The sequence below is a fragment of the Apiospora aurea genome (genome assembly GCF_038362705.1).
Source record: "Apiospora aurea strain CBS 24483 chromosome Unknown utg000005l_segment0_segment0, whole genome shotgun sequence".
NCBI lineage: Eukaryota > Fungi > Ascomycota > Sordariomycetes > Amphisphaeriales > Apiosporaceae > Apiospora > Apiospora aurea.
Window position 1 is genome coordinate 5,357,380 of NW_027117392.1, and position 26,759 is coordinate 5,384,138.

Here is a 26,759-nt window from a genome sequence, read left to right on the forward strand (position 1 = left end):
TTCCAGAGGAGAACGCACCTGTACCCGCCGACCCAGAGACAAGGCGCCATCGCAGTCGGGAAGACTCCATATTTCGAGATCCCTCCATGGACGTCCAAGTCGACTTTTCGTCCGAAGAAGGTTTTTCCCAATTTGCCAAGAAAAAGAAGAAAGCCGCAGCACCAGCTACCTTCAACTGGGGCGAGGAGCTCGGCAAATCTGGAGAAGGCACTAATGGTGACGACGGTAACGGAGGAGATCAGAATGGAGGCGGTGGTGATACAGGGGCCGGCGGTGGCGGTGATGCTAGCGGAGGTGGAAGCGGGGGCGGCGATGGTGATAAGGACAAAGACAAGGATAAGGACAAGAAGGACGAACCGGCACCGGAGGATCCATGGGGCGCATTAGAGGCGGCCGGTACGAAGAAGAAGAAAGGGAAGAAAGGCGCCGAACCAGAACCTGCCCCCGAAGTTTTCGACGACGTCAAGCTGGACGACCCAGGGCCACCCAAGAAAGAAACCAAGACCGGCGTCTTCGCCTCATGGGGTTCTAGCTGGCTCACGGGTGGATCTGGCGACAATGGGGGATCTAGCTGGCTTGGAGCTGGGTCCAAACCTGCCGAGCCTCCTCCGAAAGTTGAAGAGAAAAAGGAGGAGGACCCATGGAGCATCACTCGGCCTAAACCTAAGAAAGGGACATCAGCGTCATTCATCTACGGCGACACCGACGAACCTGAGCCCAAACCCGAGAAGCCAAAAGAGCCAGAACCAGCACCCGTGGATGACTTCTGGGGCACCACTGTTTCCAAAAAGAAGGGCAAGAAGAGCAAGGCTGTAGTCGAAGAAGTACCGCCTCCGCCTCCGCCGGCGCCAGAACCGCCTGCCGACCCTGAACCAGGCGACGACGATATCTGGGGATGGGGTGGCAAAAAGGACAAGAAGGCGGAGGAGCCACCACCACCGCCCCCGGAGCCAGTCAAAGAAGAGCCAGCTGTGGACGACTTTTGGGGGCTACTCTCTCCAAGAGCAAGAAAAAGAAGAAGGGGGCTGTGGAGGAGGTTGTGCTGGAATCTGTGCCGGAACCGGAACCAGAACCGGAACCAAAGCACGCAGCTGACGACATGTTCCCCTCATTCATTGGCACTAGCAAGAAAGACAAGAAAAAGAAAAAGGGTGTCGTCGAGGAGCCCCCCTAGAGAGCCCACTCCAGAGCCGGAGCCCGAACCTGAGCCGGAGCCCGAACCGGAACCCGAGAAGAAGGAGGATGATATCTGGTCGTTCGGTCTCCTGTCTAAGAAAGACAAGAAAAAGAAGAAGGGCGCCGTGGTTGAAGAGAAGAAGCCTGAACCCGAGCCCGAGCCCGAGCCGGAACCAGAACCCCCCAAGGAGGAGAAACCTCCTGTGGAAGATATTTGGGCCTCAACTACCACGTCGAAGAAAGACAAGAAAAAGAAGAAGGGCGCCATCGTGGAAGAGCCGCCAAAAGAACCCGAGCCCGGAACCCGAACCCGAACCCGAACCACCGAAAGAGGAGAAGGAAGACGATGACTGGATGAACTGGGGTGTTCCCTCCAAAAAAGACAAGGACAAGAAAAAGAAGAAGGGCGCCGTTGTAGAAGAGCCACCCAAGGACCCTGAGCCTGAACCTGAACCCGAGCCTGAGCCTGAGCCAGAACCGGTTGCGGCACAGAACGATGACGATATATGGGGTCTGAGTCTGGGTAAGAAGGATAAGAAGAAGAAAAAGGGCATCGTGGAGGAGCCGCCAAAGGAACCAGAGCCCTCTCCAGAGCCCGAGAAAAAGCCAGAGGACGACTTTTTAACCTCTTTTGGGACTAGCAGCAAAAAGGACAAGAAGAAAAAGAAGAAAGGCGCCGAGGAACCTCCCCCACCGCCACCGGAACCTGAACCTGAACCGGAGCCGGAGCCTGAGCCCGCGCCAGAACCTGTCAAGGAAGAAAGCAGCATTTGGAGTTTCTGGGGCGCAACGAAGAAGGTGGTCGCTCCTAAGATTAAGGCGGCAGCCAGCAAGACTAGCAGTGCACTGGTTGAACTGGAGAAGGCGCCCGAGCCTGCGCCAGATCCTCCTCCTGCAGTCCCGGAAGCTGATGAATATGGCGGCGAGGGGGCGGTGGGCCGTGGGACGACTTCGCCGGCACAAAGACTGACAAGAAAAAGAAGAAGAACGCCGACGGCAGTCTCAAACCTGACTCGATTGAGGAGCCCAAGACCGACGATATCTGGGGCCTCACCACCTCAAAGAAGAGCAAATCCAGCAAGAATGCACCAGTCGAGGTCGATGGTTCCTATTTCGATGCAGTCAAGCCGGATTCAGTAGAGGAGGACAAGGCTAACGAGGATGACTGGGCGTGGGGAGCTTCCTCGAAGAAGAAGAAGTCCAAGAAAGACGAACTCGCTGAGCCTCCACCTCCAGCCCCGACTCCTCCATCTCTGGACATGGATGAGCCGGCAAACGAGCTCGAGACTAATGTTTGGGGTGAGGAGATTCCATCTTCGAAGAAATCCTCCAAATCCAAGGACAAGGAGGAGAAGAAGCCAAAGGAAAAGGAGCCCAAGCTTAGCAAAAAGGAGCTCGAGAAGCTTGAGAAGGAGAAAAGGAAAGCGGAGAAGGAACGCGCAAAGCAGGAAGCTCGGGAAGCCGAGGAGCGCGCAGCTCAAGAAGCCTTGGAGGCCGAAGAGCGCGCGGCCGAGGAAGCTCGGGAAGCTGAAGAACAGGCTGCCCGCGAGGCCGAGGAAGAGGCCGCCCGCGAGGCAGAAGAACAGGCCGCCCGCGAAGCTGAAGAGGCTGCTAAAGCCGAAGCCGAAGCTGCCGAGATTGAGAAGGAGCAGAGGGAGTTGGTCTTACTAACAGCTAAGCAGGCAAGGCGCAAGCTTCCCAAGAAGGATCAGGACAGGTTTGATCAATTGACCGAGAAGGCGAATCGCCGTGCGGCAGAGAAAGCCGACAAAGAGGCCGAGGAGCAAGCCGAACGCGAACGCATTGAAGCTGAAGAGCAAGCTGCTCGAGAAGCCGAGGAAGAGGCTGCCCGAGAGGCAGAGGAAGAGGCTGCCCGAGTGGCCGAGGAGGAAGCTGCTCGAGAGGCCGAGGAGCAGGCTGAACGCGAGCGTATTGAAGCCGAAGAAGCTGAAGAAGCTGCCAAAAAGAAGTCGAAGAAGAGCTCGTCCAAATCCGAGGACAAGAAATCCAAGTCCAGCAAAGAGAAGTCGTCCAAGGACAAGGAAAAGGAGAAGGAGAAGGAGAAGAAGTCATCCAAAGACAAGAGGGAGAAGGAAAAGGAAAGGGAAAGGGAAAAGGAAAAGGAAATGGAGGAGAAAGAGAAAGAGAAGGAAAAAGAAGAGGAAGAATATCCGGATCCAGGTGACTTTGATGATATGGACTTCGACGGTATCGACCTAGATCCAGCAGAAGTCGAGGAGCTCTTGTCTCCAACACTTCCAGCTATCACAACGACTAGGGAAAAGCCGGACCCATTTTCATTCTGGGGTGCAGCAACCAAGAAACAAGGTACGCCGCCTCAATTTACTGCGCAGCAGAATTCCAAGGCTAATCCATCCCCAGCATCGCCTGAGCCTGAGCCATCCAAGATTGTGGAAGACGCAGCCGACGAACCGCCTGCAGTGCCATATTCCAAGAGGAAATCCAAGATTCTTGACAAGCTCAAAGCGTTTGAACCCGTTGATGAGCCAGAAGAGGAAGAAGAAGACGAAGAAGACTTCATGGATGCCTTACCCGCACCTCCCCCACCACCCCCAGCGCCAGCGCCAGCGCCGCCCAAAGAGGAGAAGAAGAAGAAGTCCAAATCGTCCAGAAGAGACAAATTGGCCATGGAGGATGAGGCTGCTCCACCTAGGAAGAGCAAAAAGGACCCACCTGGATCTTTCCCTATGGACAATTCTGAGGACGAGATTGTTGAGATTGTTGACATGGCTCCAAAGAAGTCCAAGTCCAGCAAGAAGAGCAAGAGAGCCAAGGAGGATGAGTACGTACCACCACCACCAGAGGTACCTATGGCGCCTCCAGCGGTGCCTGATGTTCCCATGGCTCCACCCGATGGAAGTTCCCCGAGGAAGGACCGGGTCAAGATCAACCGGGAGGGGGCTTCATCATGGGGCATGTGGGGTTCCAAGGAAGAAAAGAACAAGTCTTCCAAGTCTAGACACGAAGAAAAGCGGTCACGATCCGATCGCAAGGACAGGGAAGAAAAGTCCTCGAAAGGGTCTTCGTCCGACAAGGCTGAACCACCTCTCAAAGCTACATCATCTTCTAAACCTCGGGGTAGTATGTTTCAAAGCACCCCGCCGCTATCGCGGTCCATGTCGACACGCGATAAGCGACATGGTGGAAAGTCGAGCTCGCGTCGGGACTCATTCGATATGTCTGGTGGTCTCGGCTCGCCACCTCAGGAGGAGGTTGCGCAAATGTCATCTAAAGCCGCCAAGGTCTTGGGCGTCGACAAGAACCGGAAGAGCAGATACCGCCGCCACGAAGGCGACGATGACGCCGTTATCCCTGACCCTTTCGAAGCCGCTCCTGGTCCAGACAAGTCTGCGCGAAGGAGGCAGCGTACGAAACCTGAGGACGACGTGTTCGTGACCGATGCTGGTGGCCCTCCCGAACCTCCCCCAATGAAGCGTAGTGTTTCGAACGCCAAGAAAGGCTTTTCCAGTCTCTTCGGCGGGCTCAAATCGGCTGCCAAACCAGACCCCCCGTCCTGATGAGCGGCCAGAACCTCCACGCCGTCGACACACGATGCACACAGCTCACCCTGAAGATGAGGCCAGAGCCGGAAAGAGGACGAAGCGTTCCTCGCGGGAGGAGGCAGATGCAGCCATGACGGACGCTGAGCACGAGGCTCGCCGGGCAGCGCGACGCGCCAGACGAGCTGAAGAGAAGGCTGCCGAGGAAGCCCGTCGAACCAAAGATTCATCTAAACGCGACCGGCGTAAACGGCAAGATGATGAGGAAGCGCGCCGGCACGAGGAGCGCGAGGCGAGGCGTGCCGAACGACGTGCCGCGCGGCAGGCAGAAGAGGAGCGCCGTGCTGCCGAGGAACACGAGGCGCGGGAAGCTGCCCGAGCTGAGCGCAAACGCCAGAAAAGGTCGGGTGGAGACGACAGAGATGCACACCGCCACCGATCGGCGCGAGATGAGCCTCGGCGATCTCGTCACGCCGCCGAAGTACCAGATGAAGACGAGGAACGCAGAAAGAGACGCGAGGCGAGACGTGCTGCCCGCGCCGAGGCCGCAGCCGCCGCAGAAAGGAGCGAACGTCACCGGTCCTCCCCGCAAAAAGATTACATCTTTTCGTCCAAGTCCAGGCATCACACCGATGACGAACGGCATAGAAGCAAACGACCAGCCTGGCCGCACTCGGGAACCGATTCATGGGTGAAAGAAACTTCCGATGCTGGGCCGCCACCTGACGATGGTCCCGCTGCGCACGCGCCGCCTCCCATGAATGACGATGAAGCACGTCGTGCCGCGCGAAGAGCCCGTCGTGAGCGCCGAGAAAATGGTGACCGTGAACGACCACGCGTCGCCTCCGACGGCAGCGGCGGTGGTATGCCGCCGCCGCCGCCGCCACCACCACCACAACCTGATTATGATGCCACGCCTCGCAGCAGTTGGTGGCGCAAGATTACGGGATAAATGACGGCCCCGGAGGCTGTCTGTCTCATGTTAATGGTGGTTAGATATGAAGATTGTGTTATTATCTGATTGAACAGCGGTATGATTACAATGATGGGCATTTTCACTGGCATAGGAAGCAAGTGTGAGCAATAACTGGCATGAAAGAATGAATTGTAACGTCTTCTTACCTGGGTTTGGTTGGTCTCTTTTCTTTTTGCTGTATGTACCCTTTCTCGCGGGGGCGTTTGCAAGATGCAACGACCGGCGGCGGGTGGGGGATGTTTATGATGTTACGGGATCTAGAGGGTCAAGGCCCGTGTTTGTTGTTCGATGATGTTGATGATATACCCCCTCCTACCTAGACACACGAATACACAAGTGCTTCTACTGTTTAAAGTCAGTTCCAGTGCATCCCGTGATTGTTCCCCAGTGGCCAGTAAAGTAAGTAGGCAGGGACAGGTGTAGCCTCGTGGGATGAGGGACTTGCAGGAGGACAACGTACCCTGGGTGGTGTCCAACGTTACAGTAGTAAATCACCAGCAAAGACCACCAGCAATGGTCAGGTATCTATTATGCTGCCTGTTGATCGAAGGAATGAGTACGTCAAGTTCCCAGCGAACAGGTGGGGCGGGCACCCGTCCGCTTGAGGCAGAGAGGCTGATTGACTCCCAAGGCGTCACCTTGCCCGGGCAAGAGCCACCACACATCCAGGGAAGGTACGTACGGTAAAGGGAAGCTGCATATCAAACGGAGCCATATCAATCATAATGAGCCCTGGTTTCAATAACAAACCAAAGGCCTCTTCAACAGCACTCGTGGCGTAGTAGTTAACGTACTCCTCCCCCATTCCCGGAGAAGGAGTGACCCGGGTGCAAATCCCGGCGAGTGCATCAGATCGAATCTGGGTGTGTGCAATTGTTTTTTCTTTCTTCTTTTCTTTTCTTGTTCTGTCTTTTTATACCTTTTCCAAGATCTGTAGATTATTCAAAGCAATAAGTGCTGTTCATGTTGCTCGAGGCGGAATAATGCCTTGCCTGTTTCAACCGTTTGCTTCGCCGGTTTGATACATCACATCACTGACCCTCATCACCCACGAGTAATCGTACTCGACTCGGGGGATTTTGCACACATCATTGGAAAATGACCAAGAAGTACCTGGTATTGATTGCGTAGTGATTATCCCAAGATATAGTGTCTATTGTCTCTACTTTATCGACGGCCCATTTACCAGTAATACTTGGACGTGTCGATGGCCACCACCTTGCCCGGCCTGCTGGTAGTAACGTAGAGCACATGCCTATCCTGTTCCGTCCGGCCAAACGCAGCGGCCGTGTCCCCGCTCACCACCGTCGAGTCCGCGGACCCCAGCACCGGCACGACGGCCTTCCCGTCCGGGCTGATCGCGTACACGGTGCTGCCCCGGTTGCTGGCCGCCCATACGGTCCCGTCCGCGCCGATGGCGAAGCCGTCCAGGAAATTCTCGCCCTTGACGGTCGCCACGGTCTCGACCGCGGCCCCCTCCGCGGGCGAGCCGTCCGGGGCGATCCGGAGCCGGTAGATGCGGACGGTGACGCTGTTGCTGAAGTAGAGGTGCCCGTCGTGGATCTTGAGGCCGTTGATGCCGACGCTGGTGTTGCTCTGGGGTCCCCCTTCATCTCGGGCACCTTGATCGGGACGTCGTAGTGCCCGGTGCGGGCGTCGATGCGGAAGACCTGGCCCAGGAAGGAGTCGGCGACCAGCACCACTTCACGACCGCAGCCGGGCAGGGCGGCGGCGCCGTTGAGCACGAGGCCCTCGGTGATGTTGGCGACGAGGAGGGTGGAAGGAGTAGCCCGAGCTTTGTTGTCGTTGTTGTGGTTGAAGTCGACCTCGAACACGGCCGAGGCGTTGGGCTGGCCGGACAGGCTGGAGCCCGCCACCAGGAACGTGTCCGGCTTGGTCTCGGCGATGCCGAGCAGGCCCTCGACTCCGCCGCCGAAGCTGTGCACGAGCGACACGGACGGGCTGTCGGAATGGGGATTCTGGATGAGGTACAGCTGTGCCGCTGGGGCGAGGAGCGTGATGAGCAGGTCGCCGTTCTGGCGGACGGCGATGTTTTCGATATAGGTCGAGTCGTTGCTGAACTGGTAGATCTCCCTGTACGGGAGGGGGAGGGAAGAAGCACCACCCTGCGCTGTTGGATGCGTTGCTGCCATGGTCGAACTGAGAGTCAGACTCAGGCAGGCGAAGCGCGTGAAGTTGGTGAGCATTTGAGCAGTCTGCGAGCAAGCTTTTGCCTGGTCCTTTTTTTAGGGGGTGTTGATCTCAAGAGTTGCGGTTTGCTTTGATGCACATGAGCCTCCAACCCCGACAGGCGCCATGCCAAGGGTTTATATACCCTTGCTTCTAGGTGTTGTGTGCTGAAGTCGACTCCTGGTCACCGAAGCGGCTCACCGTACCGCGTCTGACACAACGTAAGCAAGACATTCTTTCCATTTCATTTCAGGATCACCTAAGCCCAACGCTGCTCGAGTGGCTTCAATCTACTAACAAACCTATCCGGACCCGCGGAATAGGGTTGTGTTACATGTAAGCTTCCTAGTTGGATATATGTGCATTTCCGGGGCTCTCGGAGTATCAGCGTATAGCCTCATCGGCGAACCTGATTAGGAAGTGACCAGGCGGTATGACTCGCTGGGAGTTCGTTGTATGTATTTAGCAGTGAGATCGGGTAACGGCGGAGATATAAGCATGCTGTATCTAGAGTATGGAGTGCAGATCTCGATATAAGCGCGATATTTAGCTGAGCGAGTCCCTTGGCTTGGTTGTTTAGTACGAACACTAGGGCAACTCGGTCTGACGCATCTCAATATCATGATCTCATTGTCATCATGCTTACTGTCTCGTCGATGTTTGTATACCAATGCTGTTTTCCACCGTCAGTACATACTGCCATTATTTCTGCCGCCCGAAACCAGTAGCAGGCAATGTTCTGCAAAACTAAGTCATCAAGCAGTTATGTTTCTCTGGCATCTACCAGGCATCGGATCTCCCTAGACGCAGGGCCCAAAAGCATGCCCTCCGTAATTGGGCATGCTCAGGAGAGTGCAATGAACGCCAACTCAGGCTACTCGACTCCTTAGGGCTATGAACTGATGCCATTGACCAAAGAACGATAAAGGACCGGCCACCAGTCTTTGTCCCACTGACCCTCCTTACTTTGAATCTGAGATCTTACACTCAAGGACCGAAAACAATGAAATTGCCATGCTTGCAGTACATTAATAGAGCGCGACCCCTTTCCTTTTATGTAGTGCGCTCCCTTGCCGAAGCGTTATGTCGGGTATTACATGACCCAGAAGAAAGTCACAAAAGGATTAATGTGCTATTCAGAAGAACTAACAACCGTCTGCTCCGAGTGCCGCACCACTACCACGCGCAAGCCGCAGCTCCTCCGGCACCGATGCTTCGACGTGCTCAAGCACAAGCGCCGCTACGGCGCGTGCGGGCGGGCTGCGGACCGGCCGTTCACGACCATCGTCCGCAGCGGCGTGTGTAGGGGCTGCCGGAGCGGGAAGCCACCGCCCGACCCTCTCGAGCCATACCGTTATCATGACGAGGACCCCCTACGTCAGAGAAAGAAGCAGCAGCAGCAACAGCAGCAGCGAGCGGCCAGAACTTCCCGCCGAGGAGTCGTGCAAAAAGAGCCGAAGAAGAGGAGTTGGCTGAGGAGGGTACTACCCCCGTTCTGCTGTTGCTTTGGATGACGTTAGATACTCGACTCGCTTGGGTTTGTCTAATCACACACCTAGAAGCCACAAGGAAAGAATGAATCAATGATGACCGTTACATACATTTCAATATTATGCTGAGTGATATATATACCGTCTACCTGATGAAAAACAGAACATGCGTCATACCAACGCAATATTACCCGATAGAAAACAGTAACCCGTAAAAGCCCAACCCGCCAACTCCTCCCACATCCCACTCATTCAGTCCTCCTCTCCATCTTCCTCGTCGTTTTTCCGATTAAGCACCCTATTCCACAACGCCTTAGGCCAGCCCGAGATCGCCTCGGCCCACTCGTCCAGTATATCACTGAAGAACATGAGCAGTCGGCTGAAGAAGAACAAACTCAGGAACGAAATGGTCGCGACCACGGCGAACGTGTACCAGTACGTGTTGCCGTTCCACCACTTGTACAAGTCCTCGATCTGGATCGAGAAGTAGCTCGTGATGAAGCTGATGGGCAGGAAGAAGACGCTGAGCTTGGCCAGCAGCGTCGCGCTCCGCGTCAGGCGCGCCGTCGCTGACGAGTCCTTCTGCTGAGTTAGGTTGAAGTACTAGAATATTGTAGTCCATCAGTCAGCCGTTTTTCGTAACCGAGAGTATGATGCAACTTACAGTGTTCGACAAAGCGTTAATCTCCTCGATATAGCCTTCAATAGTATTGAGCATAAGCCACCGTAGGCGGTCCGCCAGACGGTCGAATCGGTTCATGGCAGACTCTGCCAGAAACACTTTTCTGTTCTTCATATCCAACCTCCGTTGGTAATCCGCCGTCGTATCACTCTCGGATATCATCGTGTTCATCCTGCTGAGACGTGGGTTTGTGGAGTCGTTATTGTTGTCACTCGTCCGCATGATCTTGCTGATGAGATATCGATACCCTTCAAACAGATGCTTCAGTTCGCGGAGATCCTTGCTTAGGTAGTGCAGCACGGGAATGATATCGGTGGCCTTGGTTTTGCTTTTACGGGTCTGGTACTATCAGTATCCTGCTATAGGTATTGATGGCGGCACATCCTCATATAACTTACTGCACTAAGCAAAATCTTCGGTGTCTAGATTAAAGTCAGCAAACACAGTATATATATTAGAGCAATGGACGTGGGGAACTTACAATATCCACCAATCTCTTGGCACATATCCTCAGGGGTACTGCTGCCACATAGTCCTCAAAGAGGTAGTAAAACAAGTTGCTGGTCCCTTCGGCAGCCATGTCAGAGTGTAGCGTGGAAGCTTCTCCCTGCTCGCGCGGGTGCGACATGGTCTGTAAGGCCTGGCGGACCGCCGCCTGGGCAAGCGGTTGGTCCTCAAACCTCTTGAACCCAAGTGCGGATAGCTGAATCAAGACCGTGGATGTGTTGGATCTCATGCTCTTGATCTCGGCTGCTCGCCAAGCGTCCTCGCCTTCAGGCGCTTCACAAGTAGGCTGGTCATGTATCGATATCACCGTGTCTGTCACCATATTAGCAATCACTGCGATATCCCCAGGAGGTATGCTCCTTACTGTCACAACACACGGCCAGCCAACGGTAGTGTCGAGGGGGTATGATGCTGTTCTTGTCTGGATGCACGTCGGCCAACGGCTCTTCCAGCTTGGGCCGGTTATGTAGCCAATGTGCACCGATGCAGAGAGCTTCATGTCAGGTGTCAGCCTGGAGTCCTCGAGCCAGAAGCCTGCAATGTTTTTCACCTTTCGGGTGCAGATCGATATCGGAGTAATTGACCGTATTCTTCATCATCATGAAGAAATCCTGGTCCTCGTTACCGCCGGCCGCGGAGGCAGAGGACGGGTTCTTCGCCGAGTTGCCGGGCAGCGGCAGCTCCTCCAGCCGGATGGCCTTGTCTGAGCCGCCGAGCCCTTGCTCAACATCGTTCGTTTTGCGTGCGGCTTTAATCCCTGGATCTTTCCCTTTCGGCTGGGACACGGCAGGCTTCTTGCGAGGCCGGGTCATGAGACTTGTCAATCGTCTTGACAGGCCATAGTGTTCCCCAAGACGCACAGTGAGCGCCCTATTGTGTTCATCGTTCGCCGTCCAGATATTGCTGGTTGCGACATGTTAGAGGTTCTTGAACTATACATGTACATATGGGCAGATGCCAAGCACCGTGGTTGAGTTGGGTGCTAAGCTTTTGAAACACCCTCCTCGAGCAAATAGAGAGAGAAAGCGCGCGCACTTACATCCAGCGAATGGGATACTCATCATCGCGTTTCGCACCAAGGCGTTCCTCAATATCCGAGTCTTCCAAATTGTAGGCGATGCGCGCATGGTTGGGCCCGAACTCTACCATGAAATTCTTGCAGCTTTCTGCTGTCGCATACTTCTCAGCATGGTCGAAGGCGGCCTGCTCATCGAGGTCGGAGAAGTCAACGCTCCGCCTAGACGATGAGCTGGATGATGCAATTTCCATCGTCGCGAACGGCTTTCTCGCTTTGCCTGATTTTCTTGACTTCGATCAAAAAAAAGGAGGAACCGAGAATGAAATACGTTTCTCCAATGGCAAAATCCGACAAGAGACACGGCAAGGCTGTCATGCAATAAATAAAAGACATATCGGTGTTCAGCTGGGCGCAGGCAGCTGTCCCCGGCGGCTGGGGGGTTCAGTCTCAAAGAGGGCTAGCCTTTGGGCATTCTGCATCTGGCTATATGCAGTGGGCGATTCCCGCATCGCACTAACGAGCATGGGGAGCTGCTATTTCGGGCATATGATGATTCTGGTTGCTCGTCCAGCCTCCAACGTCCCCAGCGCTTCTGCAATGGACCGATCCTCCCGACCGCCTTCAGTGCAGTCACTGATCTGATTTGCGTACAGGGCATATTTGGGGGCGACTGACTCTTCAGCACTTTCCCAGCTCTACTCAGCAACTTCGCAGCATCCAGACAATGTGACTCATGCACACGCTCTATATAATGCGAACTTTCCGTGCTCTATACCCAAGTTAAATTTAGTGAAAGATGATAGCCCCCCCATAGCTCCAAAAGAATGTAGGGTCGTGACTATAGTGACTCCGCCTTAGTCGCATACCAAGCTTTAACAAGTGCCTCGACTACATCTCTAGACGCACCATGACCGACTCCAACGACAATAACCTCGTGGGCGATTGGGTCATCGAACCGATCCCACCCAACGACGCCGGCCAGGCCTTCTATCTGGCAGAGTACAAGCCCTTCCGCCTTGCCGCATTGAAGCAAGATCCCGAAGGTAAGTTTGCGAAAAACGAGAAGACGAAGGAAGAAACGTGACACCGAAACACGTGCACATGCACTGCATACGTGTGCGAACCCTTTATTTCAACTTATGTGCAACTGACTGCAAATGGAAGCCTTCGGGTCAACTTACGCGAGGGAGGCCGCCTTCCCCGACGACACCTGGCTCCAGCGCCTAGGCAACCCTCGCATAAAGACGTTCGTCGCGGTGCGCCGGCATGACCGACGCATCCTCTCGGCCGTGTCGCTGGTCGGGCCCATGCCCCACGCGGGGCAGACGGTGTCGAATCCCACCCAGGCCCTCCTGTCTCAAACGGCATCGTCCGGCCATGGTAGCAGCAGCACCAGCACCAGCGATGGTTGCAAGGCAAGTGGAGAGGGAAAGCGAAGAGAAGAAATAGAAGAAGGCGAGCATCGGCATGCTAATGATGGCGATGATGCACCATTACTTCTCTACCAGAATACGGGCGTCTACACCCGACCCGAGGCGCGCGGCAAGGGACTCGGGATCAAGCTCATGGCCACGGCCGTCGAGTGCGCGCGCCAAGAGGCCCGGCGAACCAGGCAGCAGTGCCAGCTCGGCGTCGAGGTCTACAAGGCCAACCAGGCCGCCATCAACTTCTACAGGAAATGCGGCTTCGAGGTGAAGGGGTCCAAGGTGGCCGAAGAGCCGGACGACGACAAGAACCGACCCGAGTTTTGCATGTATTACAAGGATCTCCTCTTCTAGCGATCCATCAGCATCGACGACGGAGCGCTTTGCAGGCATGGTGATACAATCGGTAAGCGGTAGCGAGCTGCCGGGTCAATTGAATGATTGCCGGGTCGAACGAAGGACGGCGAACGGACGAAACACGAACACTGACCAAAGAAACGGGCCTGCAATTACAGTAGTCGCCCTGATTGTCGAGCTCAAGAAGATGCTTGGCCTACTGCTTGGCGATGGACGGGCAACCCACAGTGGTTGGCTGGTTCCATGGCCTCCTTTGGTGTTGCAGTGTTTCATCCTGAGATCTTTACCCCTCCGGAACAGTAGTGACAGCGTCGATCAAACGTTTCCCCCAACTCGAACAGGTTCGGTTCAGTCAGGATGCCAACCGAACAATACCTGCTGTGAAGTTTCCCTTGGTCTGCTTGGCTTATGTAGTTTCTTTTCTTCGGCTTCTTGTCTTGTCGGTCATCCCAAATTTTATAGTTCTTACCCATGCTTTCATCCGGAAATTTGCGCCATCATCATCCTCTTCTTCTATCACGGTAGCTGGACCCCTACCTGAGCTCTGGTTAGCCCATTTATCGACTTCCTATTATCCTCTTTTCTTTCTCGGGGGAGTTTTATTTAAAAATAAAGCAATGGTAATATTACGAAACCGCTGGCTGCCGATCGCCGTCGCCATCGTCTCCTTCTGGTCGGCCCAGCAAGCCCAGGCCGCCGGCCTCCTCTCCCTCCCCTTCTGCGTCGCCAACTGCGTGCAAAAGTCGTCGACCTGCAAGGCCACCGACACCAAGTGCCTCTGCAAGGCGGCCCGCGAGGAGGACAAGTTCCTGCCCGACGTCGCCAAGTGCATCCGCGACGAGTGCGAGAGCCACCTGTCCCTGGGCACGCTGCTCATCCCGCTACGGGCCAGCTGCCTCGTGCTCGGCAAGCCGATCCCCAACTCGGCCATCCGCGAGGGCAACGCCGTGCTCAAGGACCCCGTCTCGTCGTCGTCGTCGTCGTCGACTACCAAGAGCAGTTCCAGCACGGCTACTTCGACGGCCAAGGCTACTACTGCTACTACTACTACTGCATCGGCTCAGCGCACCACCACGGCCATTCCCCCTGCGCCGCCCTTGACGACGGCCAACCCCACATCATCATCAACGTCAACCGCCGCCGCCGCCACCAGCACCACCAGCGCCGCCTCGCCACCACCCGAACAGACGTCAGCGTCGTCGCTGAGCACGTCGACGCGCGTGGCGCCCTCCAGCAGCCCTGCCCTCGACGGCAGCAAGGGAGACGACAAGGGGTCAGGCTTACCCACCGACCCGTTCGCGGCCCCCGTCGAGAAGGGTAGCAGCAGCCGCGTAGGACGACAAGCGCCCATGTTCACCGGTGCACTGATGTCGTCGGCGACTGTTGCGCTGATCGTTTTCGCCTGGAGCTAGTGGGTGAAGCAAGAGTCAGGGGTGATGCTTCCCGCATGGCTCACCCATGGCCCCAGATATACGCACGCAATCAGTAGTTGTATAATGTTTGGTTTCGCATACGTAACATGATATCCGATACAGGCTTTTGCCATTTCTCCTGGGTTTTCCGCCGGGTAACCAACAATCAGGGATAAGGAGAAGGGTGTTTTAATTTCAGTAATCATTAACAAAGTTATATACTCGTAGGATACATGCCATTCGAGCAACTTGCACTTCTGCAACTTTCTGTATGTCCTGTATCGGCCACCGTCTGTGACTAGATCAAACCCTCCAAACGTTGTTGGCAGCGCGATCCCCCTTTTCTGAACTTGGCGCCTGGTTTATCGAATGGTGAGCTTGCGGTAGCCCTTATATGACGGAATACCACATCGTATCAAACTGCGCCTCTTTCCTCCCCAGACCTGGCCTTTCCCGCGACACATATTCACGTCTCATAAGAACAAAGTGAACGCGACACCGAGCCCGACGACCGAGACCAGCCCACCGGCAACGGCCGCCTTGATCGCATGGCCAGCTGCCTGGACAGGAGGACTGGTACTGTTGCCGCCGGTTTTAGTGACGTTGCTAGGTCCGGAGCCGGAACCGGTGCTTGAACAATTGCCAGGTCCAGAACTTGATCCCGAGCTGGTTCCTCCGCCGAAGAGAGTTCGACCTGCCTTGGTTGAGTTGCCTAAAAGGAGGGTTGGTCAGTTACTACCGCCACAATAAACCCCTTACTGTGGGTTTTCAGGCACGGGGGGCGATATGGATGTCAGTCCTCACCTCGTGATTTGCCTCCCGTTGTCGAGTTGCGAGCAATCGTTGAGTTGCCAAGGGCTGTGGAATTGCCACTGATTGTTGAATTAACACGACTTGTCGAGTTGTCCTTTGCACAAGGTACGGCACGCCCGCGGACTAAGGCCGGAGTGTAGATTTGCTTGCGGCGATCTCTGTTAGCATTATTCGTATATGCCTTGAAGGATGTAAGAGAAGCAACCCACCTGGGAGTAAGCAGTGCTAAAAGCCATGGCCAAGAGAAAGATAGTAATGAACTGCATGCTGATGTGTGTGTGTGCCTGGGCACTGCCTTCTACTCCAAATCCTCGTTTCGCAGTATTATACGCCGAGTCCTTCTATGAAGCAAGACAACGATGGTCCCAGAAGGATATGATATGCCATACTGAGCAATCTTGAACTATCAACCAATAGGCCATAGTGTACTGTATATATATATATATACCGCCGTGAAGGGAAATATTGACGGAGGAGGACTGGATGTCCATGGTCTCCCGTCATCGGAGAATGTCAACAGCATCGGACTGGAAGGTGTCTACGTAACCTACCTTACATTCCCTCTTGGCGATCGAACCGGATTCCGCATTGTTGTCATGTGAGGTCCGTCGCAGGACGTGCCATTGCACATCGAGAAGAATTCATTGAATGCGTACCAAAGCGCTGCAGAACCTATCGAGACGATGCTCAAAGAGCACATACAACATCTGCCAAAACAGGTGCCCGTACGACTCAATGAACCTGCCAGCCCTAAGCTCAGACCACAGGAAAGTATAACTGACTCGAAAGAATCAACTGACAGTCGTGTAGGACGCTCGGCCGACGCATTGTCATTTCGACCGCTGCTGTCACCTCCTGCTGCGACATGACAGGTTCTAAACGAACCTACCAAATACGCATCACGAACACAAGCAAAAATAGCACTCCAATGGAACCAGCTCAGGCTAGTCAGGTCATCAATATAGTGGACGCACTGGCCCTGAAACGTCTCTGGAACGGACCTTAGAATATAGTTCTGCAATGCCGTTCTGAAACACCTACAAAAGCCAATACCATAGTGCATAACTCTCACAATCTTCGTCTTCCAGCCAGAAAATTTGAAGCAAATCTATCCATAGAGCCACGCGCTACATCGAAGCACATCCTTCAGGGCGACCAAATTATCGCACAAGTCGCTCATCAAACTAGCATCACGCATTGGTAGAACTCGAAGCCTCTGCACCGAGTATCTGCTCAAGCATGGCTCGATACTTAACGCCGGTTCTCTGCATCCGCCCTCCTGATCGTACTGCTTCGATTTCTTGCTCCAGAAAAGCACGAGCAACGCCTTCTGCCTTTTCTAGCCTCGAGGTTTCCGCGTCAGACAGCTTGGAACATGCTGCTTCCAGGTCCTCGTTGCGAGCGAGAAGCAAGATAATGGACTCGGCCCTTTCCACAACAGTCTCGTCAATGCCGTTCATCGCTGCGCAAACGGTGCCGAAACTAGACATACTTCGTCCTGGGATCAACTTGAAAAGGTACGTCACCTGGTCCTCAGGTGCCGTTGCGTCGAAATCGATGCGGACATCCATATGAGCAAAGGCTAGCTCAGGACTTTCTGTGAGAAAGCCATTCTCAAATATCTCATGAAAGTGAGTAGCGGCAAGCACCTTGGGTCTTTCGCATTCCAGTCCCGCGAAGTGGCTTAACAATGCGGTGAGTAAACCAGCACCATCCTGGCTACTGGTGCCTTTTCCAAATTCGTCAACGAGAACGAGGCTTCGTCTTGTCGCGAAGTTCATCGCAAAAGCCGCTTGACGTAAGTCTATGGCGAAGGCACTCTCTCGCCTCGTTACACTTTCGCGAGTAGCAATGCGCGTCAGAATACGATCTGTGATCCCGACGAGTGCTCGATCAGCGGGCACGAAACATCCCACGTGTGCCAGGTAGACGATCAATGCTATCTGCTTGAGATATATGCTTTTTCCAGAGTGGTTAGGCCCCGTCAGTATCAAAGTACTCGGTAGGTCGACAGATGAAGATGCAGACGCGGTTTCGTCAGATGGGCTGCTGTCCTGTTCATCCCCACTGCCACCCGCCAATCCACAGTCATTTGAAATGAAGGAGGGAACCACGAGCTCTTGCAATGGATGTCGGCCACCTTCGATACGTAGGATATTCTCGGGTACAACTCTTGGAGCAACCCATCCGTATTTACCTGATCCAACAGCCATTGCCAAGAGGCTGTCGAGTTCGCCTATGACGTCTGATGCGTCACGAATGGCATCCTGGCGACTTAGAACAAGGACTGAAAGCTCATGTAATATTTCAATCTCTCGGTCTGAACGACGTTTAGTAAGTATGAAGTCACAAAGGAGTTAGTTTGAAATCCTTACCAATGATCATGCAGTAGGTATCGCCACAGTGCTCGTCCATTTCTTTCATTCGGCGGTTTTTACAGTATACCTCACCATCAGTGACAAACATCTGCTCCCACGCGTCGTTCAGACCCTCTCCTTCGTAGTTGGGCTTCCCACTCTGCTCATTCAGCGAGACAACCGTAAGGAATCCAAGTTGAGGGAGGAAAACGCAGTTGTGTACGTAATGCTGAGCCCATTCAGGGATGTCGCCTCGCATCTTCTCACTCACTTCGGTAAGGAGATGCTCCATGCCGTCGTATTGTCGCTTCAACTCGTCGAGATTGGCGTCGACACCTCTCTTCACCGCCGTTCTCTCCCTCTCGCTAGACTGTTCGAAATCGATGGTTCTGCTGATGGCCTCGCCGACATCGACCAAGGGCCCGGGACGTACTCGCTCTAAAACACGCATGATCACGGGGATGGTTTCAGCGGCCATCATTTGTGAAAGAGCATCACGTATTCTTAGGGCATAGAGGGCAAAACGCTGGAGAGACGCCCATACGCCGTTTCGTACGGAGACATTACGTCCTGGGCTGTCCACACCTCTCGCTAGATAGGCGATAGTTGCACGCATATTCTTGACTTTTCGGAGATCTTTGCCGAGTTGCATGACCGTCTCCGAATTCCCAGGGCGTAGGAAAAAGGCGATCGCCCTTTGACGTGTTCGAATCAGGTCAATGTCGATGCTTGGCCGCATGAATGCCTGCCGCAGTTTGTGCCTCCCCTGAGGCGTACAAGCTAGGTAGTGAAATAGCCCATAGACCGACAGGTTCTCCTTTGCCCCTGAGCTTGATTTATCTGGCCCACGCATTTGACCGTTGGGATGATACTCGGGCTGAATAATCTGTAGAGACATCATTGTATCTGCGTTTACAAACATCGAGTCGAATAGTGTAAACATTGCAACCGATCTCACCGAAAATGCAACCAGCGCATCGGGGTCATTCGGGAGATACTGAGTGGTTCTTCTGCGGTGAAGATCCCCGAGCACAGCGCCAGCGCAGCCAATCTAGTTGATGAATTAATTACATATTTCCAAATGCCTCGGAGCAGTACTTACGGCGAGTCGGCTCTCAAGATTGATAATTGTGCCAAGTCTCATACGTGACTCTTGTGAGTGCCCATACTGGTGATCGAGAATTTCGTGATCAAGCCGTACATCTTCCATTGGGCCATGATGCATGTTGTGAAAGGCAGCCACCTGACCCTGAACACCGAGAAGCTTGTCCACCCCAGCATCGTAGTGGAAATCTGTCGACTTAAGGGTGCGTAAGATGTACGCTCCTTGCACACCATCTACCGAGTGTCAGTACTTCCTTGCCGACTACGGCATACTCCTTACCTTGGATGCTCCCACCCTCGCTGTGGGCTCCACGCTGGAGTTTGTCGTGTGCTTCCTGAAAAACACGGGGTGGCACCATAATAGTCGTTGGCTTCGCATGAAGAAGCAAAGTCTCAACGATTTCCAGACCAGCCATTGAGACATCTTCCATCAGGAAGAGCGTCTCTTCGGAAGCAACATAATATGCGCAGCCGAGATTTCCATTCTTCTTCGTATCCAGAGCCAGGATGACTTCGTTCAGTGCATCGGCATCATCGACACCGAACCGATCATCACCTTGATCTTGCCCGTCGTTGCCACCCTCAGAAGACAGACTGCGCTCTGAGGAGGATGCCCGAAGCGATGATGGACGCAATGATAAGCGTGGTCTTCCAGGATGTGGTGGTAGTTGAGGAGAGTAAGCCGATGCGCGAGACACGGCGGCAGGACTCGGGCGAGACCTTGAGCCTGGGATGAATAGACTCGATGAGCTGGTACGTCGTCGGCCACCCTCCTGTGGGGTCGAACTGGAGGATCTTGATCCGCGTACCAATACAGGCAGAGGGGGCCTGCTTGCAATGGACCCTGGATGGGGTTGGGAGGGTGCCCCCTGATATGGGGTCGCACGCCTGGGTTGCATACTGTCGTTCTCGAACTCTTGAGGTCGATAGTATGCGAGAACAACTCTGGCCAAATCTGAGCAGGAGGCTTCCACAAAACAGGATAGAGAAGGTGATACTATGGTCTGCAGAATTGCTATATTTGTATTCGTGAATAGCCCACGACACGATCAAGAAGAGATGGCTTTGAGATCGACCACTATGAAACAGATTGACAGGACCTGCATGTGTACTTATTTGATTTGAAGATAGCTGGAGTTTTACGTGGTCTTTTCTCGTGCTTGCCTACATTTTAAGTAAGTTGTTTGGCCATTTCCCTGTTGAAGCTGCAATACTTGAGGAAGCTGCGAACCTCAGTGTGCCTCTACCCCATATATCTTTGAAGTCGCACCTGCCCACATAGCACACCAGCCAAGTCGAGTAAATCCAGGGACTTGGTGTCGGCTTCAATTAAAGGCAGCGAGTGATCGCAGAGAAATGATATGTTATGCAGTCTCCGAGGTGATATACATGGGGCAGATGTAAGTGGACGTCGTACGGGTCCGTCAGGCATATTGGACCGTTTCCAAACTTTCATTGCCTACGGGATTCAGTGTAGGCAGCGCTGACTGCACTCGTGAGATAGCAATCGCCCAAAAGGGGCAATCTCAGCCATGGATCCATGGCTCAAGAGCCTGCGTTGCGTCTGTTGCAACGATTGATGGATAGTGCTGCGCCCAACATGTCGCCCATCTTCGCCATTTCCTTTCCGTAGATAAAAAGCACCATTCAACACAAGCTCCCTTCCCCTCATTGTTGCTTGACCCATTCCGCGAACTCCTTGCGCTGCTTGCGGATGTCCACGAAGCCCGGCCGGCTCTCGAGCAGCTTGAACGGGTTGCCCACAAAGTCCTTGTCGATCTCGCCGCTGCTGTTCCGGGCACCCTCCTCGCCCGCGCGCTCGATCTGGCCCGCCCAGACGCGCCACTGGATCGGCCGCAGCTTCGCCGTGTTCAGCACGAGGCCCAGGGTGATGATGACGGTCGCGACGATGGTCTCGAGGCTGATGTCGAGGGGTAACGAAGAGGATGCCGCGGCTTGTTGCGTGGTGGCGCTCAGGGACGAGAGTGACGCTGCGCGGTGGGACTGCAGTGCCGAATGCTCGTAGGCAGAGTAGCAGCTGGAAGACGGGCAAACATGTGTCAGTACAATGCTGCGGCAAGAGGGCCGGCGAGGGTGATGGCAGTGGTGGGGGGATGTTCGTAGCTTACGCGTGGGCCAGAAGCAGGAACCCGAAGGTAGTCGTTGACTTCGAGAACCAAGTCATCTTCGGAATTGTTCGACGTTGTGCGTGGAAGTTGTCGTTCTTTGCTTCGGTCGCAATTCAAGAGCTGGTCTCGAGGTGGACGTCGATTTGATGATACCTTGGCCTTGTAGCTCTTGCGTTGGTTGCGGGCCTAAGCTTTAGATCTAGCATCTCCAATTGACAAGCCGAAGTTTCCCCATCGTACACGTTCGTCCAATCAAGGCCACCAGCTGAGGGCAGCAATATTTTGCATAGGAAACAACTAAATAACATCCATCTTTCTATATTTAAAGTCCTATCTCGTTAATCTATGAATAATCAGCTCATCCGGCGCTTTTATGATTGCCGAGTAGTTTCGCTATCCATAGCGTGGTTTATTGACCTCTTGCTAAACGGTTTCCCCATCCTATAACTTCCAACAGCTGGTCCCCCCTTCAAACTGATGGACTGACTCCGTATCAGATCGAAGTTGAAAGGGAGAAAAAGATCCCCTGAAGATTCCTATCTGCATCCCTTGTAGTCTCGGACAGATGATCTCATTCCCTCGAGCCTCTGCTGCACGGTATCTGTGTCTATGACAACCCCCTTCCATGCGTTGCATATCTAAGCCAGACAGTAAAAACATCGTCAGTACACCTTGAATAGGGATGAAATATCGGTGCGAGTAAGAATTGGTTTCCTAACCTCTTAACAGAACTGAACTGATTACTACGAAATACATAAATAGTTTATGTAACCCGTTTCAAATAATGCAACACTCTGGGACTGGAGGGCAACCCTCCTCCACGTTCTGTGGCCAGTCGCAGCTTTGGAGCTCTTGGTTCCATAACAGGCCATGCGGACATTCCAACTGATATGGTATCCCGGACATGCACTCATAAAAGCCGTTGCACTCGGCGCTGCAGGGGTCGCTGGCAAACAGGTATATGTCGTCTTCTTCGGGGCAGACGAGGCCGCAGACATCGGCATCGTCGGTGTCGTCTTGGCGGTTGTCAAGTCGGGCCATGGCTGCAGCCGCCACTGCTGCCGTATGGTAAGCGGTGACGACCCAAATTCGGGGCAACATGGTGGCAATAAGAAGTTAAGTAATCGTATGTGGCGGGCCGCGGGTTTGGGTATTAGTATGGTTGTTATCTGATGCGATGTTGTACCGACTGAGTAACTCCGTTGTGGACCTGTATGGCTTCCTTCATATTATATACATTTATACTTATCTCCAATATGCATGCCAAAGAGCATCTATTACATCACTCAAGATGGTCGAGTCTGCTGCCGATTGCTGTACGTATCTTACCACTTTCGTTCGGGGCAGAGGAGAGGATACGTCGGAATGCTGGGGGTTGGCACATCGAAATGTTCTAGAATATGTACGCCCTTATCTCCTCAGTTGATGGACTGATATCGGCCGTAATGTGAGGAGATTGGATGCCCAGTCCCCCGGATTCCTCCACATTACTTGGCAGCGGCCGGTATATGCCAAACAGGGGGTAGAATGGCTGTAAATGTCTCACAGTCCCAGACTCGGGAGCGATGCGAGCCGCAACAATGTCCTAGTCAGTGAAGATCTCGATCCGATCCGAAAACCAGATAAGCCCGTACAAGATGATTGGAATGAGGCTGGAAGATTTCTCTTTCGGGGTAAAAAGCCGGTAGGGAGTGCCAGGTAGCGAGACTTTCCGCTCCGGCTGATGTGGTGAGTCTCTGAGACCACCTGCCTCATCCTGACACGGCGCCTGGCAGCGTCATCGTTGTCAACAAACATGAAAACGAGTTTCCCAGTGGCAATCATATATCTTTTCGTATGAGACAAATGTCGTCGTGATCCTACGATGTCTATATTTATCAAGATTAGAGAGCAACCGCGCCGTCCGGGGTTGAGTTGAACTCACATCCTTCCAGCCCGGTTAGCTTCCCGACTGCTCAATATTGGCCACTCGGATATCGGGCGACTGCGTAGTATTCGCGATAGAAATGATTTTTTTTACAGGGAATCGACGCCAATATTGTGGGCAGTAAGTACAGAACATATCGTGGTCGCGAGTCAGAGGTATGCGTGTTTGGAAACCGAATTTACCGGGATCTCAGGAAAGACTCGTGTATAAACAGGTCGTGTGATCACCAACCACAAAGATTTTGGCTACCACTATATTGTAATCAGGTAGTTGTATTTGTTTATGTTCGGCTCTAGGCGACACGGTGCGTCCCGCGTTGTTCAGGGGGGCAAGGGGTTAGTAGTTAGTTCGCTCCTCCTGAAATTAGCCTTCTCAGGTGGCTCTGAGCCGCCGATATCATGGCCAACTCAAAAAGATCGTGCCGGGTTTCCAGGGCGATCACTGATTGCCCGGAACACGAAAGCTTATTCGGCAAGTTCGGAAAACAGAACCTCGTAAGTGGCTGTATTCACACTGATATTGAGATGCTGGTCTGAATCGCCGTGCCTGCCAAATATCCAAAGCATACCTCTGTTGTTCGATCGTACAGTCATCTAGCCATGCACAAATTAGATATGAAGGCAAGTATGGTAACGACTTAAGCATACCAACTCCCATGATATGTTAACCCAGGTCACCGCACAGCCTTGTACCCTGCGTATGCCCTGCATCCAGAAAGTCCCTCGATCAGACTCAAATCGGCCACCTGATCTCCCCACAGGTCATCGAAACGGACGCACTTCCTGCTAGGTTGTGCCTAAAATGGCAACGGGCTGCATTGCATCTAACTTTGTTAGCCCAGCTTGGCTTCTGTATACAGTGGCTTGCGTAGTCTGGTTCTGGACAATACTCATCTTTCTGGGCCCCCTTCCGTGTAATATGCATGCCGACACGAATCTATACAGCTCGCTCGTGTTATTCATCGCTCATCGCATAGAGAGACACGTCTAGGTGACAATATAACTCTAGGTTTTGGGCTAATATTGTTGCCCCAGCTGACCAACCGAGACACCATGCTCCAACTCGGCCTGCAACAGCGCAGCGCACGAAGCATGCATGGACACGAGCTTGGAGATTTGGGAGACCAAAACATGTCCTCCAAGCCTCCGTGTGTTCCGTAGCACAATTTTGAGCGAACAGAAGCGCTACTTGGACGCCGTTGGTTTCTCCTTCCCCTCCCCTGCTTGGTATGGTGCCGGAGTTAGGCTGTATGGCTTCTTGTTTATATAAGGAGTCGCCCCCCAGAGAGTACATATGATCTCTCTTGCCAAGATTATAGCGTCCCCAGCAAACAATATCACTTCGGTTTACTTCTTTCTCTTCTGTTACATTCTTTCTATTCACGCACCTCTGTTAATTTTCTGAATAACCCTGTCAAGATGCAGCTTAACTCTCTTCTGTTCGCGGGTATGCTCGCCCTCACTGCCAGCGCGGCCGATTCGTCGTCGAAGGATGTGAAGGAGACGAAGTCCACACCCACTGCCCCTACCACCACAGTGGCTGCTCTGACTCCGGAGCAGTCCGCAATCACTGCTTGTCTCGATGCTTGTAAGTTTGGGCATCTCCCGCCACAATCGTAAGCACACTCAGGCGAGCGCTTACCTCTCTCAAAACAGGCAAGGCTGGCGACGTGGACTGCCAGTCCAAGTGCATTGCGGTTCCCAGCCCGAACACGCAGCAGGTAAACGCGACCAACAACTGCGTCGCGGCTTGCCCCGTCGGCAAGGGAACCGCCGCCGACAACAAGGCCTACCAAGAGTGCGTCAACGGCTGCATCGGGAAATACTACTACACGTCGACGGGTACCCCCGCCCTGACCACCAAGCCCGCCAAGGTCGATAGCAGCGCCGCGCCGAGTCCCAGCGACGTCGACATCGTGTCGACCGTGACCAGCGGCGACGCGACATTCACGACTACTTTCCACTCCAAAGCCGCTGAGAACACGGACACGCCCACTGATTCGGCCGCCGCTGCTTCTGCTACCCATAAGAACGCCGCCCAGGCTATGAACAAACTCGCCCCCGTTGGGTCTGGCATTGGGTTGCTGGGCTTCCTGGCTGCATTCTTTGCTCTGTAGTCGGTAGGTGGATCATTTGGACAGACGGGGTCTGTGGAGGGTTGTACTTTATGTTATGTTGCATTGATTATGCTTTTTGGACAATAGCACTTGAATATCCTGGGTATAGGGGGCGAGGGCTCGTTTGTAATACAGTCTCATAATAAATATACATTTTTAGGGCAAACCTGAAGTCTTAGTATTATGATCATTCATCTGCCTATTTTCCAGAGGATGTGACCACCTTGGAGACGTTGCTGATCCATGGAAGACCAAGTTGCTTCATCTCGACAGCCAATTGGAACAAATAGTCAAGACTACATTTGCGATTAGCATACTACTGATGCGTGGCTGTAAGAGACCTGACTTACCTCTCGCACATGGTCTTGGCCTTGTGGACGTTGTCTCCCCAGACGTAGACACCATGTCTCCGAACAAGGACGGCATACGTATCCGGGTATTTCTCCATGGCCTCCTCGAGGAACTCGGTGAGGTCCTCTTCGTGAGACGTGTTCTCGATGACCGGGATGCGCAGTGTGTCATGGTAGTCCAGGTTGCCTTGCTTCGTGTGGCCCCGGCCAAACCCCTTGACCTGCTCGATGTTGTTGATCTCGAAGACCTTGTCCTTTTCAGGGCCCTGGCTCTCCAGGATCAAAGTCACCAGCACGGCCCAGTGAGAGTGCGTGTGGATGCAGCACCCGGCTCCGCGCTTGGTGAAGGCGGCCATGAAAAGGGGGGTGCACTGCGAGGGCCGGCCGGCCGGCGGCTTGTGCAGGTAGACCCGGTTCTTGGGGTCCGTCTGCTGGGCGACCGAGAGCACGAACAGGTCCGAACTCTTCATGAGCTCCTTCTGAACGCCCGAAGGTGCTACCCAAACCAGATCGCTACCGATGCAACGTCAGCAACAGTTCCCGCCCGGCAGGACACAATATGGCTGCTCGCCCCATGAGCCAAGGACAGCGACAAGGTTGGGGCAACATGCGATGATAAAATAGGAAAGGAGGGGGAATTGGCCTACTCGTCACGGATCGAGCAACCACCGCCAGTGCCTGTAACCCATCCCAGGGTCCAGAACTTGGCACACAGTGAGGGGATGAGATTCGCTGGGTGGTCATGGTCATGCGGCTCGGGGTGGACTAGGTGGGCGTTATCGCCATTTTCCGAAATTTCAAGACGGCGACGCTTCTGGTCGGCATCCGGCATTTGGGAATCCAGCGCTCCTTCGGGCCTCTTGCTCATCTTGACACGTAGCTAGATTTCTCTCTCGCTCGCTCGGAACCCGGCAGCTGACAATTGATTGATTATGACTATGCGGTCAATATCTGAACGACACCTCGGCTCTGGCAGTTTACCAAGACCGTTTTCAAACTGGGCTCGAGGCTAAATTCGAGAGACGTTGTATGCTTAGGGTGATCCACCCTGAAACCCAGGCTTGTGGGGGGCTGTGATTGGCTCGGAATGAGACGACGCGATCTCCAAATAACCAAACCATCACCGGCAGAAGCCCCGCGCATAAGAGCCATCGAGGAAAGCACTTATTCGTGTGGTTGCACCTGCATACCTGTTTGCTTTGTCAAGTCC

At 53.8% G+C, this 26,759-nt stretch overlaps 12 protein-coding genes across 12 annotated transcripts; 6 read left to right on the forward strand and 6 right to left on the reverse strand.

Moving 5' to 3' along the window:
• Positions 1-86: 86 nt before the first annotated feature.
• PG986_008181 (uncharacterized protein) lies at positions 87-4,715 on the forward strand (the record flags this gene model as incomplete). Its single annotated transcript, XM_066844403.1, is given in 4 exon segments — positions 87-953; positions 1,191-1,445; positions 1,465-2,109; positions 2,151-4,715. 4 exon segments carry the CDS (start codon positions 87-89, stop codon positions 4,713-4,715), a joined length of 4,332 nt encoding a protein of 1,443 aa, XP_066700515.1.
• Positions 4,716-4,749: 34 nt separating this feature from the next.
• Positions 4,750-5,649, forward strand: PG986_008182 (uncharacterized protein; the record flags this gene model as incomplete). The annotated part of the gene is made up of 1 exon (XM_066844404.1): positions 4,750-5,649. One exon carries the CDS (start codon positions 4,750-4,752, stop codon positions 5,647-5,649), a length of 900 nt encoding a protein of 299 aa, XP_066700516.1.
• Positions 5,650-6,855: 1,206 nt separating this feature from the next.
• On the reverse strand, positions 6,856-7,880 carry PG986_008183 (uncharacterized protein; the record flags this gene model as incomplete). The annotated part of the gene is made up of 2 exons (XM_066844405.1): positions 6,856-7,269; positions 7,296-7,880. 2 exons carry the CDS (start codon positions 7,878-7,880, stop codon positions 6,856-6,858), a joined length of 999 nt encoding a protein of 332 aa, XP_066700517.1.
• Positions 7,881-8,990: 1,110 nt separating this feature from the next.
• On the forward strand, positions 8,991-9,377 carry PG986_008184 (uncharacterized protein; the record flags this gene model as incomplete). The annotated part of the gene is made up of 1 exon (XM_066844406.1): positions 8,991-9,377. The coding sequence occupies one exon, from the start codon at positions 8,991-8,993 to the stop codon at positions 9,375-9,377; it is 387 nt and encodes a 128-aa protein (XP_066700518.1).
• Positions 9,378-9,605: 228 nt separating this feature from the next.
• PG986_008185 (uncharacterized protein) lies at positions 9,606-11,811 on the reverse strand (the record flags this gene model as incomplete). The annotated part of the gene is made up of 7 exons (XM_066844407.1): positions 9,606-9,956; positions 10,018-10,374; positions 10,434-10,457; positions 10,517-10,854; positions 10,907-11,035; positions 11,093-11,445; positions 11,582-11,811. 7 exons carry the CDS (start codon positions 11,809-11,811, stop codon positions 9,606-9,608), a joined length of 1,782 nt encoding a protein of 593 aa, XP_066700519.1.
• Positions 11,812-12,467: 656 nt separating this feature from the next.
• PG986_008186 (uncharacterized protein) lies at positions 12,468-13,338 on the forward strand (the record flags this gene model as incomplete). The annotated part of the gene is made up of 2 exons (XM_066844408.1): positions 12,468-12,603; positions 12,725-13,338. The coding sequence occupies 2 exons, from the start codon at positions 12,468-12,470 to the stop codon at positions 13,336-13,338; spliced, it is 750 nt and encodes a 249-aa protein (XP_066700520.1).
• A 620-nt stretch (positions 13,339-13,958) lies between these two features.
• PG986_008187 (uncharacterized protein) lies at positions 13,959-14,753 on the forward strand (the record flags this gene model as incomplete). Its single annotated transcript, XM_066844409.1, has 1 exon — positions 13,959-14,753. The coding sequence occupies one exon, from the start codon at positions 13,959-13,961 to the stop codon at positions 14,751-14,753; it is 795 nt and encodes a 264-aa protein (XP_066700521.1).
• Positions 14,754-16,756: 2,003 nt separating this feature from the next.
• PG986_008188 (mismatch repair protein 5) lies at positions 16,757-19,926 on the reverse strand (the record flags this gene model as incomplete). The annotated part of the gene is made up of 4 exons (XM_066844410.1): positions 16,757-17,886; positions 17,942-18,974; positions 19,026-19,261; positions 19,308-19,926. 4 exons carry the CDS (start codon positions 19,924-19,926, stop codon positions 16,757-16,759), a joined length of 3,018 nt encoding a protein of 1,005 aa, XP_066700522.1.
• Positions 19,927-20,695: 769 nt separating this feature from the next.
• On the reverse strand, positions 20,696-21,212 carry PG986_008189 (uncharacterized protein; the record flags this gene model as incomplete). Its single annotated transcript, XM_066844411.1, has 2 exons — positions 20,696-21,065; positions 21,157-21,212. The coding sequence occupies 2 exons, from the start codon at positions 21,210-21,212 to the stop codon at positions 20,696-20,698; spliced, it is 426 nt and encodes a 141-aa protein (XP_066700523.1).
• A 721-nt stretch (positions 21,213-21,933) lies between these two features.
• PG986_008190 (uncharacterized protein) lies at positions 21,934-22,257 on the reverse strand (the record flags this gene model as incomplete). Its single annotated transcript, XM_066844412.1, has 1 exon — positions 21,934-22,257. The coding sequence occupies one exon, from the start codon at positions 22,255-22,257 to the stop codon at positions 21,934-21,936; it is 324 nt and encodes a 107-aa protein (XP_066700524.1).
• A 2,244-nt stretch (positions 22,258-24,501) lies between these two features.
• PG986_008191 (uncharacterized protein) lies at positions 24,502-25,199 on the forward strand (the record flags this gene model as incomplete). Its single annotated transcript, XM_066844413.1, has 2 exons — positions 24,502-24,670; positions 24,739-25,199. The coding sequence occupies 2 exons, from the start codon at positions 24,502-24,504 to the stop codon at positions 25,197-25,199; spliced, it is 630 nt and encodes a 209-aa protein (XP_066700525.1).
• A 199-nt stretch (positions 25,200-25,398) lies between these two features.
• On the reverse strand, positions 25,399-26,417 carry PG986_008192 (methylthioribulose-1-phosphate dehydratase; the record flags this gene model as incomplete). The annotated part of the gene is made up of 3 exons (XM_066844414.1): positions 25,399-25,495; positions 25,550-26,062; positions 26,197-26,417. 3 exons carry the CDS (start codon positions 26,415-26,417, stop codon positions 25,399-25,401), a joined length of 831 nt encoding a protein of 276 aa, XP_066700526.1.
• Between the last annotated feature and the right edge of the window lie 342 nt (positions 26,418-26,759).